Raw genomic sequence first — 14,371 nt, 5'->3', positions numbered from 1 at the left:
TTTTTCACACCACTGTATATATATATATATATATATATATATATATATATATATATATATATACAAGTCCTAAGAAACAACAAGCTGTGAGCTGCAGAGTTCATTTTGATGTATCATACATGTTGGTAACACAAGTTACATGCAGAAGGTTAATAAATGGTTATGGGTTTTGTTAAAATCACTACACATCTATGACCAACGGCCTTAGCAAGCACCACTAATCATTTCAGTCCCTTCTTTTCTCATTATGTTGGCCCTTCATTAACCTTTGCTTTACAGGTACATCCCACCAAAGGATGTCTTGTCAGGTTTTGCAGTATTCAAGTGCACACTGGTCTGCAACACCCAGATCATGTCTGCTTCATAATTAACAGTCTCTGCATTGTGGCGCACTCCCAGAAGCTTGTCTGTTTGACTAGCATTGCCGCTTAGTAAACAGGAAGACAGTTAATTATTTCGAAACATTCACAAATAACTGGCTACTGGTCCCCCGCTGTTCGTAATGACACTGTGCGGTCAGTAATTAAAGACTGTTTTCACATGAAACTACCCAACATTCCCTCTGAGAGTGACGGAAAAACCCGTGAGAAAATCTCACTTTCTCTTTTTCATTTTCTTTTGTCTAGTCTTAAATCTTTTCCTCTCTCTCTCTCTCTCTCTCTCTCTCTCTCTGTCACAGTATCTCTCTCTCTTTCTGTCACCGTATCTCTCTCTCTTTCTGTTGCCCTTTTCACACAGAGTAGAGCACGACCCATGCTCTCCTTCAATTACCTTTTCATGGGTTACTGTCTCCATGGCAACTTCCCAAAAAGAAACAGCAGCAATCCAAACCATCTTTAAAAAAGCAAAAGGGAGAAAAAAAAAATTCAGCAAAAGAGTATTTCTTCAACTACAGGCACTTACACGTCCAGGGGTTAATTAAAACTAATCATAAATACAGAAATGAAATATACATTAACCATTTTAATAATTATTAAGTGATTTATATATACACTCTAAAAAATGCTGGGTTGTTTCAACACAACTTTGGGTCAAATATGGATTAACCCAACTTTTGGGTTTAAAAAATGCTGAGTTGTTTCAACCCAACTTTGGGTCAAATATGGACTAACCCAACTTTTGGGTTAAAAATTTTATTGAAAAATGTAACCCAATGGTTGGGTTATTCCATATTTGACCCAAAGTTGGGTTGAAACAACCCAGCATTTTTTAGAGTGTATATTTACAGAATGATTTTTAACTGCGACAGTAAATTCTGAAAAAAATGTATAGCTAAATGTGTGAAAATATTATTTCATTGTGTTTTGCGAATACAAAAATATGGTCACACTTTATTTTATGGTCCAATTTTCGCTATCAACAAACCATTAACTGACTTTTGCCTCAATAAACTCCTAATTTGCTGCTTATTAATAGTTAGTAAGGTAGTTGTTAAGTTTAAGATTAGGGATGTAGAATATGGTCATGCAGAATATGTGCTTCATAAGTGCTCTAGTTAAAGGTCCCATATTGTCAAAACTGAAATTTCCTGGCTTTTTTCACGATAACTGAGGTCTAGGGGCTATTTAACTACCATATAAGTTTCAAAACAGTCAGTCCACAGTAAAATGCACACAGCCTGCATAAAGTAGCTGTGATTTTTTACGAACCGTTGTGACTTCCGTAAAAAGTTGACGTCAGAACGTCTCGGTTACGTATGGTAACCCTCGTTCCCTGAAGCCGTCTCAGGGCCTCTTGCTCTTTCGCTTACCACCAGGTCTGGCAGGGGCCTGTCTGGCAGTGGCAGCAGATATGTGATCAAATTTCTAATTTGAGGCTGTATTACGTCGATTCTGGCACCCAACATCACAACAAGATGATATTTTAAGCTCCTTATGTAGCCGAATCTGCGCTGGTTTGAATGGGCACCTCCAGTTTCCCCTTTGTTTTGCTGCCTCCAGCTAGCGCTGTGACGTCGGCTGACCCTAGTTACCTGTGGATGACCTGGCCGTGCATCACTCAGAAAACAACAGGCCAATCAGAAGAGAGGCTCATGAATATTAATTAGACAGGCCAAAATCGACCTGTTCTCAGCAGAGCTCCTGAGAGAGGAGCTGTAAAAATATATTGAGATGGTTTTTGGTACTTATACCGCAAATATATATTCTTAAGGACATCAAAACTCCAGAAAGGTGTAAAATATGTGACCTTTAAGCTATTGCATTTGTCTCAGATAAAGACAAAAGCAGCCCTTTTATTTTCAATACATTTAAAATGTCATTTCCACTACTGTGATTTTCACCACACGATGATATCAAGCATGAATATACATATTTTAATGTGGAAATGACATTTGTTGATTCAGAAAAAAACGTCAGGATTCTCCAGTGATTCATGTATATACACTGATGGAAGGGAGTGCATTTTCTACAAGGTGCCACAGTTGAAGGAATATCCAAATCTTCTTGTGACCTTACTTGCACCAGAACTCCACTACGCACATACTTAGTCTCATGTTCATTTTTACATCAGTTTTACATCAGTCTATTCAGCCAGCAGTTATGGTACCGATGAGCAAGTGAAGCTTCTCAATGTATTCAAGCCGCATGTAACCAGTGTTGCCAATTATTTCATTACTGTCTGGACAGCTCGTCACCAGCCGCAGCCCTCGCAGTTTTGCATGCTGCAGCACACAGTGATGGGTTTTTGTTTCATCAATTAGTCAACACAGTTAGCGTGCCTAATACAAGCTTGTGGTTTCCCCATCTCAAAAAGGAGATGCCTGAGTCAAATTTCACCCCCAAATCAAGTCTTATTTATTTATTTAATTATTGCATTGCATTTACATTATTTTCATGACAATTAAGCACATCTCCATTATATTTTCATTACCATAATGCAAATCACTATTTAGACATTTCTTAGCAGCAAACACTATCATGATGTATAAATATTATATTTTTTTCTGAAATAGGAATTTGTGGTAAATTGTTACGAAGATATCACAGTGCTTTTTTTTTTGAGTGAAATCAACATAAATTGAATCACTCCCTTGTTACAGCATTCGTTCATAAGGGAAAGATGATTGTCTATAGTAATAATAATTTTCTTACTTGCTCCACCTCTTATATTATACACATAGCAATATAATACCTCATATATTACACGTAGCAAAATGCTGTCAATAATGCCTTTAATTATGTAATCTTTAAATCTGGGGTGAAATAATATCTCACATTGCTTGACAGACCCATGTGTTGTTGGTATGTACTAGTGCTGTCAAACGATTAATCACGATTAATCGCATCCAAAATAAAAGTTTTTGTTTACATAATATATGTATGTGTACTGTGTTATGTATATATAAATACACACACATACAGTATATATTTATATATTTATATTCTTATATTTTATATTATATATAAATATATTTATTATATAAACATAACATATTTTTTCTTAAATATATACATGCATGTGTTTGTATTTATATATACATAATAAATATACACAGTATACACACATATTATGTAAACAAAAACTTTTATTTTGGATGCGATTAATCGTGATTAATCGTTTGACAGCATTAGTTTGTACAAATGTGCACATGTTTGAGTGAAACAAATGCGTGTGTCAGCATAGAGCACATGAATTTCTGGAATTTTCCTCTGGGCATCACTGCAGTATCTATCCATCTATGAATGTAAGATGTGGAAACTAAAGCTTATACAAAGGAATGTTGAGATACAGGTGTGTGTTTGCTGTGAGTGTGTGTGTGGTGTAATGTATGTTTAAATCAAAGTTCTCTGACAGGACCTCCATGTATCTCTCCTCCCCAGTGCCCATTCTGATGTGAACATGAGCCAACTTCAGCATTTCCTCACATCTCATTGGTTGTGATATTATCCTTGGGCTTATGGAGCCACCAAAGGTATAATTTATTGTCTGTTCAGCCGGCAAATTTTGCAAGCTTGGCAATTTCATTTGCTGAATAAATATCATTATTAAAAATTTCCCTCTTTCTCTTTTTGCCTGCGCTATAACATATTTCTGTGATTCATATCCCAGTTGTGATAGTGTGTGAAAAATCATTTAATTATCATTAAAAATCTATGTACTGTGAATAAGTCGACTAGGGGACTGAATAAAATTAAATATAATGTTATTTTAGGAACTTTCTAATGTAGGCCTATGCAAAATAAACGAACACTCAATATTTCACAAAAAAAAGCAGGTGAGCCTTAGAAAGCCAAACTTCTTGCCATCTACATTTTTCATCTCGTTCAAGTGTTAAACAAGGAAACCAGCTGCCAGTTTCATATAGGCTATGTTCAGAATCACATGATATAACCATACTACAATTCTGTTTCTGCATCGTGTATATGATTATGTATTACTGTATATATATATTGTACACAGAATGCAAACTTTTTTGTATACTGTTTATAAATTAGCAGTATTTTCTACACAAATCATTATTTGGTTAGACTAAATAAGGCCAGAAATACATATTGTTACAATGACTTGTTTCATTCACTTCTGTATATTAAAAAAGTATACATTAATTAATTCCAAAACCATAAAATCTAAAAACAAGCTAACATTGTAATAGCACTACTATATTGTTTGATAGGTGTGCTCTGTGTGTGTGTATTTAAATAGTGCCCTCTAACATTTAATAAATATTCTCAGATTTTTCGTAAATTCTAGATTATTTATATAAAGCATTCATGGATTTGTCAGCCATTGACAGTAATAAACAGTATCATAAAATTATATGTAACTGATTACAAAGGGAGTTATGAAGTGTTCCTATAAATGAAAGCTGTTTGAAAGAAATATTAATTGGCCTTGTGCCAGTGGAAATTCTGTCCTCATCTTCCTCCAGATCCAGCAATTCCAGTGAGGACGTAAGCTGCTGTCAAATCACTGATCGCCTGCCAGCGGCAAGCTAGTTTTATGGAGGCATCACCTACTTACTTTCTGAATGACATTTAGGTAAGGGATAGTTTTATGTTTATCATCCGTTGATAAGCTTGACATATATTTGAAGGATGAATTTGCAATAAAAAAGACATTTAAATCGTAGTATTTTTGTGATATCCCACCTTTGCATTGGCACGGCTAAGTAATTAATTAAAGCTTTTTTTTTATTTTATTATTATTATTATTTATTTTTTTTCATAATCAGTATATGTAAAGCTAAGCTAGTTCTGTAGAATGGTGTGATTCACTGTAAACAGGTAACTAAAGAGACTAAGAGGCCAAGTGAGGACCAAAATATTTCTCAAGTAACCAAATTACAAAAATGATTATCTCTTGCACAGTGAAACACCGGCAGAATCTCATTTGAGTTTGCTTTTATGTTAAAAGGATACTAATTAAAGTCTAATACGAGTGTTTGAGTATGCAATGATGGTTTACTGCCATCCTGTATCACTAACATTTGTAGGACAACAGCATCCAAGACCATCATTACTTGCAATGAAATAAGAGGGTAAATGAAAATATTCTTCAGAGAAAGCCTTATTGCTTTCCCTCCTTTTTATTCATGGCTCATAAAAAAGGGGGAATACATTCTGCTGCTTCAAGAGAAAATTGTTAGTTGCATGCAATTTATTCAAGGATGCAAGGCTAAAGGAATGTGACATCCTGTATTATAAGGGTTTCATTAAACGGCAATGCCTTTAATTCCATTTTCAATTGAAAATAAGAATACCAATCATGGTGCGATGGAAGACAAAGTGGATGTTGTTTTGCTACGAGCCAGGCGATAGTAATCACTCCACGATTGCTTTCGATACAAACTGTCCACAATGACAATGACTAAGACAGTCAAAGTTACAATGAATAATGTCTCTATTATTGTACTGAGAAAAAGAAAAGCTTTATGGCACTTTTTTTTTATGGCACAATTTTTGTTTAAAAGTGATTTTTGTGAATAGAGCACATTTAAACTTCTTCTTCTTCTTCTTTAAAGCATTTAAGCATTACAGGCAATGCATTTCATGTATTCCCATAGTGAAAATGACTGTATATGTTATATAAACTGTTATCTAACATAAAATGAACATTAATAAGAATAAGGTATTTTCAATGTGTGACACTTAATACAATATCAATCTGAAATGCATCAATCAATGCATCAGTAGGAAGTGTCTTATCAGATACTGCTTACACAAACAACTTTATGTGTAACAGATATGTTAACCCAGCAGTTGGGGCATGAACTTATAGATTTTTTATCCTCAAGGGAAGCAATGGCTTCAACAAGCAAACTGGGTAGTAAAGCATGAACAAGGAACTAGAGGAACTTCTTCAAGAATATATCTCGTTTAAACAGGAAGACTGGCCCCTATTTTACAAGCAGGAAAAATGCTGAGAGAGACTTGTCAGAATTTGCATTATCCACATTATTTAATGCCTTGAATTCACCCACGTTACATGTCTTTAGGTTGTAGGGGAAACTCATACCAACAAATAAACGGCATACAATTTCCACTCAGAAAGAACTCCCATAACCTCTGTAAGTTGTAACTTAATAAAAATGTAAGGATGTTAGAAAAACATACAATCTATTCATAAATGAATGTTTTGTCTGTTGATGCAAAGCAAGCATTGTATTAAAAAAGTTGTACACAGCTTATTAGCATTCCACGGTAACTATTGATTAGGAAACACATATTCACGATTGACTAGTTGCTTATTAGCATGCATATTACTAACAGATTTCTTTTTATTAGTACTTACAAAGCACATATTAATGCATGACCATATTCTAGACCCCTTAACCCTACACTACACCTGAACATAACTACAACAACTTCCAGCTACCTTATCAATGAGCAGCAAATTAAGAGTTTATTTAGGGAAAACTCTTAATAGTGAATATGTGTTGTCTATAGTGTTACCCATTTGACTGCTAAGGTTTGGCTATAGGAAACTGATCCTCGACCAGCATTTACAGCCTGATTTATCCCATTGTCACAATCAGGTATGGACTGAGTGAGATAATTCCGCCACACATTCTCCATGAGTGAGCTGAGGTCATAAATCAAATGCTATCATGCTTATGTTGGATGCATGAAAGTAGAATACTCATAATTCATGTAAATTAATAAACTGATTTGCAAGATCATGCTCAATTACTAGTGTTGATGAGGGATTTTGTGCATGTCTGTTGGCTGGGATACAGTCAGAAAAATCTGCTCTGTCAATAAAAGCTATTACAGTTTCAACTGAGGGCACTCTTACTTTGTTTGAGGGTGCTTAGCACACTCAAGCACCCCTACAGAACCAGCCCTGCCATGAAGGGTCTGCAGCAGTCAGTAGAACGAAGCAGGGGTTCTGCTGCCTACCAGTCCTCCTGGGAAACTCCTATGTGTGAGTTTAGGAATCGTAATTACGATGTGATGTGTGTTCAAGTGATTTTTGTCAAGTGATGGCTCAGAACATGATGGGAAATCTAGTTTTGATGCATGCTTATGACATAATAAACTGGCTAAATGAGTAATATTTTATGGTTTATTCTTAATAGTATGTTTTTTATTAACAGTACACAAAATGTACAAACTAAGCTGCACAATTAAAACTGTAATTAGGTCATTGTGGTGGCATTTAAGAGCACCAATTTCGTAATCATTTTGACGTGACTTGAAAAGAGTGCTTGTTGACAAGCCTACTAATGCAAATTATGGAATTAAGGTGTATAGCAAAGGGCTTAAAAAGAAAATGTGGAATATTTTAATTAAAAAAGGGAATATTTTAATTAATTCTAGCCAGGCATTGGACACTGAATCAACCAGGTTGTCCCCTTTGTAAATTTGTTTAATCTCTCTTGTTTGACACATTTCTATGGCACCACTTCTGAGCTATGTTCTGGCAGTTCTTAAGAAAGATATCCTGCCTTTCAGCTTGTTTGGGGTTTGACAAAAAAGGGGATTTTCAAGCCACAGTGACAATTGCACTATTCAGAAGTTCTCACTGCAGGGTATTACCAGTGTGTTAAGTGTAGAGTAGTACTGAAGAGCCACTTCAGACCGACGTGCCACTCCAGGACAAAATTGCCAAATCTTTCCACACTATCAGTTTAAGCACCTTCAGAAAAGGCCGCTAGATGAATAAGTCTGCCATCTGCCAGCCAGACAACCGACACTTGCTAATTGCACTACTGTTCACCAGTATGTTCACTACAATTATGCAATCAGTACATCATCACAGCAAACAAACAGCACTGGGGATTTTAGATCACCAAATCCTCCAAACTGTTGCTTTCAGAGATCGTGCTGCCAGGGTTGGTTTGAAAACCGGAAAATGTTATACATAAATTGAGTTCTGGCTTTGACATATTTAACCATTTATCTTTAGGGTTTTACAATATATCATGAATAAAATGAATTATATTCTATGAAGTATATTTTAAAATATGGGGGTAAGAAGAGTTGAAAGGCACTGGCATCTTTGTAACTGAAATTTGTACAGTTAAATATGATTGTAAGCAAAAATCATTTAGCAGACATTTTTATTTAAAACCCTTCACTATGAATAACTTGGAAAAAGAACAGTCACACTAGCTCATTTTGTTTACTAAAGATGAAAATAAACGCAAGAGACACAAGTCTAAAGTGTGATAACGTAGACATAAAAATAGTAGTGCGGGTTTCAGTTACCCAATAGGTGGTCTCATATACAACATTGCAATCATATTAATTATCTTCTGAATGCTGTGATTGACCTATTAGAATGAAGTATTCCAAATAGCTGTGTAATAATTAAGCAAACACTAACAATTACACTTAATAACAGCACAGAGGTAATTAATTTTCTGCTGTTATTTTTCAGCACAACTGCAATTATTATATTGCATAGAAAGAGTATAGAGAGTATAGTTGATTAACTAAATGTCTACTAAATGAGTGAGTTACAAAACTGAGAAGATTTGTATATTTTATGTCCATAATTATGGTATATAAGACATACCGACAATTCACATGGTCCACTGTGATACACAGTAGAGCACTGAAACGAATGCTGCTGACTCTCATTTCAAAGATTTTCTCCACAAATTAAAAAAGAAGGACCACTTCAACTTTATTTCAAAGGACTGTTCAATAAATGATTTCCTGAGCTCGTCTGCATTATTCCTGTGGTCAGTGGAGTTTATTCAGTGCCTGTATAAATTATCTCACCTCCTAGTCTGAGCAACGACCTTGCAGCTGAAGCAAATGCGCTCTCACCTCTGTGCCTCATTTACTTCAGCAGAGGTTTCAATAAGCACATCGCTTTGGTTTTTTAAATTTTTTCAGCTTAAAATGAGCTCCTGCAATGAATGAATAAGAACGTTCAAATACAAAATGCTAATCAGACATATTCTGGCATATTATAGACCCCGAAATGAGATAAAGATGTACAGAGCCCAGTCATGGGTCGTGACTTTTTATCTGTTAATTTTCTGTTGATTGAAGGGAAATTAACCAGGTATCTCAAAACCAGAAGGTCTCAATGCTTGTATTGAGTGGTAACTTTTATACAGCTTCTTAATAACCACTCCTGTTAACCTCTTATACTCAAATGCTATATTCTAAGCCTTCTAAACGTCCGGTGAAGAATATACCTGAATTTAAATCATTATACACTGATAATCTCACTCTCCATCAAAGCTCTAAAATCTTAAATTGCACCAAGCCAGGTTTGACGTAATTTTCACCAAAATAGCATTGGTTCTTGCTGGAATGCGACAGAACTATTCCTTTAAGAATACTCATGTTCTTTCTTTTCACAAAAGGCCAGCAATTCTTTGAAAGAGCAGTTTGTTGTCATCAGATATGGAATCAGGTCAATAAATGTGTGTTGACATATACAGTGTTATACTAATTATGCTCAATAACCTTACAGTTCGCAAGGTCACTTCTGCTTCACCTTGAATGTTTATTTTTTTTTTTCCTGTTAGACTGATCTTTATATTTACATCGGGAGTACAGGGGAGAGTTGAAAACACGCTCCAATCCCCACAGCTAAGCAGAGAAACCAGCTGACCTTCTGTCTCATCTATAAACAAACCGCTCTTGTCTTCCCTTAAGGCACATGCAGAAGCCAGGATAGATGTCTCTTGAAAAGGACATCCTATATCTACTGTGTCAGTGTGGAAAGGTGAAGCAGCAGTATCCTGCTGACTTGTCTGTGTGGCTCCCATTTCTCACCTTTCAGCATTCATGTTGACACGTTACCCCTTCAAGTGCATGGTTTGCAAATCAGTACATTACTGTATTTATTTTAATCTGGGCTTTGTATCGCTTTATTGATATCAAAAAATGCAATAACACAAGATAAATAATAAATAACAATAAATATTTAATAGACCTAAATCTAAAATTATGATAGTAGATTGTTAGAGAAAACACTATAATAAGTTAACACTTTACTTTAAACCTGTATAAAAAAATACTCTTAAAGCATTATGATGCTTTCATAATGCTGCATTTAACATCTCATAGACTGTTCTGGTGAGTAACTAACCGCAGTTATAATACTGTATAATATAATGCGTTTATATTACTATTTACATATTCACACACACACACACACACACACACATATATACATAGAGATATGGTGAATATTATTGGTGAATAATAAATATATAAGGTGAATTAAATAATGTTACATAATATTTTGATGTGAACTGAATTATTACCACATGGAGTACAATTTTAGATTCCCTGACAAAACATCATTTTTTTTTTTTACAGTGTAGTTACCTTTAAAGTGTATAAAATACATTACCACATACATGGTAAAAACGATATTTCATGTTTAAATGTACTATACTTTTAGAGATGTAATCATGAATATATACTGCATTATAATGTAACTTTGGTTACAGTTATGACATCATATTATGTATTACATAATTATGAATACTTTATAATGCACTTTATATACTAGCTGACAGTTAAATTTAGATTAACTTATGGGAGACAATAATCACCTTTTGACCTCAGTTTTACCCTTTAGATAGACTGTAGTGCCATCTATTGAAAAAAACATAACTATAAATCACTAACTCATAAAACAGCTCCATCTTATGCAATATGTATCACATCCTACCTCTTTTGAAGATGATTTCATAAAAATCCAACAATCAAATAAGATTCAAGACGTCAGTTTTGCACGAATATTATCTGGTAAATCTTATTCTGTACAGGTACAAAACAGAACAGTGGGGTGTTTTTGCTGATTATGATTAATATTTCTCCTCCAACCCGCATTCTCTATATTAAAGGGAAATATGGACATGATTGCACACTGTGAAATAATAATAATAAAAAATATGCAATATTCTTCCATCAATTCATCAAGCAAAAGACTAAAGTGACCTACAGGTGCGATTTCCGAGTATGGGTAAATAAATAATGCGTTATGTTATTAATTAACACACACATTTACCTTCTCGTAGGAAGCGAGAGTGGATGAGAATGATGAGAAAACAGCAGATCGCCGCTCCCGCTAGAGCCCACGCAACTCTCAGCATCAGCATCCTGACTGCCTTCAGCATCCACACCACATCTCCATTCTATTGCCATACAACAACCAACACCTTTGATGCGCTTTTCTTTCACAGATTCAGAAGAAAGGAATCCGTTCTTTTTCAAGAGATGCCAACTTTAGGAAAACAATATATTTGATGTTTTAGGGCTTTCACCGCCCATTGCAAAAAAATGTAGAAATTTCCAGTTTGTCTGTGGCTGTTGCGTGGATCTAAGGCGAGTGATGTGCGATCATCCTCTCCAAAATCTCTGGTTTACGCACTTAGAGAACTGCGCTGATCGCTAGAACTGTCATTCTACTCTGTATCTTCGAACGGTCCTTGCTGTGTACCACAAGAAACAAGTAAGCTTACAAACAGCCGTAATTCCCGCATTAATTCGAATGATCGTGTAAAAAATGTCCCAAACGCGACGCATGTGGTTTTGGTGATATGTTGAGTCCGTATCTCCGCCTCCGTCTGTGCTGTTACCGGGGTTTGACTCTTCTCTTAACGAGCGCACTTTCTCCCCGCTCTGACGCATACATCGCCTCCACTTGCCTGAATAGACGCGTTTGAGAAGCGCTCGCCGGTGGATGCGTCACAGCGCATGTTCCCTTAGTCTGACGTCAGAGTTTAAGTCTTAAGTTCTTTCATTGTGCCTTTTGTGTGCTGAACCTTTCAGAAATGCTGTGCACCGCAGGATTTAAAGACACCATGAAATCAAACTTGAAGTTTCGTGGCTTTAGGGTCATTTGAGGGCATCCATATGCTAGTGGGTCATTGGAAATGCGCCGTTCGTGCGCTGTGTGCCCCCAAGGCTTATTGATATATTTAGCAGGATACCGTATTTAATCACATTTTGCATTATTATCATTCAATGTTGTATTATGTATTGTAAACTACACATAGATTTGGCTCTGTTTTGTGTAATTCAAAATATATAATTTTATTTTTTTAAACTGATTGCTAATGAAAAGAATAGGGTATATATAGTTACATTTACTTTCCCCCAAAAGACACGCAGGTTATGTGAATGTGAAACTAAAATTGCCCATAACTGTGAGTGTAAATGTGTATCTGTCTGTTTCTGTTAGCCCTGTTGTAGACTGGCCATCTGTCTGTGGTGCTTCCTTGCCTACGGCTTAAGATGCTGGGATAAGCTCCAGCCCTCCTGTGCCCATACATGGGATATGTGATTTTATAAAAATACAGTAAAGAAAGGTGATTAACTTTTTTTGTGCGAGTTTAGACAGAACAAAATATTTTGCAAGCAAAACAGCCAAGGGCTTGAGTAAAATGTCAGACATGCAAAAACATTACTTGTCATGTTTCCCAAAACAATAACTACGAAGTAGTACATTAAAAAAAGTTCATAAATTAACAAGAGCCTTTGACCACTGACAATTCTTTCTCCTTGATTTTTCCCTAAAAGATGAAGGATCACTTAATATTAATGCATTTTGTTATTACAGATGAATAAATGAATAAAATAATGAAATAAAATGTGCCTTCATCTCTGCGTGAATGAATTTATATGACAATATGATACAACTTTATGTAGGCCTAACAAATTGTAGTTGTTTGTTCTTAATAATATAATTTTCACAAGAAATATGTGGGTCTATTTTCCAAATGTAAATAAATAAATCAGCAACTTTGGATCTGAAAGCACGATGCAACAATGCAATTCATTTTAAATAATGAACATCTTATATACTGGTTTGGAAAACAGGCATTGCTCAATCACAAAATAAATGTCTATTGCTGCGTCTAAATTTGAATAGTATCCACCCTAAATAGTATTCAAAATTAGAATTAGTGTGTCCCAAAACATTTATTACATCTGGAAAAAAACATTCAGAGTTCAACATGCTACTTCTGTTCTCTCCAGCATACTAGGAAGAATTGTAGTGTAAATTAAATGAACTGAAATGTGGAATATGTATATGGGGATATTACTGTAACTGTGATTATTATATTGAGTCGGTGTGGTCTGTTAAAAACAATTATGATGTGGCAGTATGTCCCAAAACATGCCTACACTTCTGCTACACACTCAAAAGTATGCAAGTTTTCTTCACAAAAAAATAGTTCATACTTTTAGGGCATAATATAATTGGAATGCAGAATATCATTTTGTTATGATCTTAAGGGTGTGATTTGCAACATTAATGGAAAACCCAGCCTAGGAATTTTGTGAAATATACAGTGAAAAGGAATAAAAACTTTAGTGAGTTGGTAGTGTTGCATTATGGGTCATTTTTTAACAAGACTGATGCATCAAAACCGCAGTGGTGTCATTGCTGTTGTCTACGCAGCTAATTTAGAGCCAATTATCAGCATTCACCAGTGTTTACAATGGGGGCGTCCATTTTTAATGTCTCTGCAGTGCCTGTAACACACTCTCATTGTGATCCATCAATCAGCTGGATGGCAATTAAAGGAGAGCTGTCCAGGAGTGACTGCATGAGGCAAGCAGAGCAGGTGCATCACCTTAAGGATGATGATGACATACACATTGCCAATGAACAGTCCTTGGTTGCGTTACTCAAAGAGCACCTGTCACTTATATTGACATGCTCCTGCTGTTTCAGCACAAGTGTGCCTTTGGGAACTACTTGAGAGTGGTCAAAGGGTCTGAGATGACCACAATGATGAGAGCTGAATTTAAGATGTTTATTCACAAAGCTGGCACTTTTAAAAATCCTTTTCTGGCATGGGGCACTGTGGCGTGGATGCACATTTTTGCTTTGGAGAACTGACCTCAGAAAAGCATGTTTTATTGATTTTTCATCCTTCACAAATATGATTCACGTTTGTTAGTGAGTAAACTTCTGCAACATAAATTTTAAAACATTTAGA

The 14,371-nt window shown here is 35.4% G+C and overlaps 1 protein-coding gene across 1 annotated transcript in view; it reads right to left on the bottom strand.

Annotated features, from left to right (window-relative positions):
• Nucleotides 1–12,073, bottom strand: part of LOC107680295 (protein FAM19A5-like) — a 104,806-nt gene extending 92,733 nt beyond the window's left edge. The window contains exon 1 of the mRNA XM_016476139.1: nucleotides 11,428–12,073. Coding sequence (XP_016331625.1) covers nucleotides 11,428–11,536 — 109 coding nt within the window. The 5' untranslated portion in view covers nucleotides 11,537–12,073. The remainder of the gene's footprint in view (nucleotides 1–11,427) is intronic.
• Nucleotides 12,074–14,371: the final 2,298 nt, after the last annotated feature.

Source organism: Sinocyclocheilus anshuiensis, unplaced genomic scaffold, assembly GCF_001515605.1.
Source record: "Sinocyclocheilus anshuiensis isolate Anshui unplaced genomic scaffold, SAMN03320099.WGS_v1.1 scaffold1434, whole genome shotgun sequence".
In the NCBI taxonomy this organism is placed as follows: Eukaryota; Metazoa; Chordata; class Actinopteri; order Cypriniformes; family Cyprinidae; genus Sinocyclocheilus; species Sinocyclocheilus anshuiensis.
Note: the sequence above shows the minus strand (reverse complement) of the source record. Positions and strands in the feature narration are given on the sequence as shown.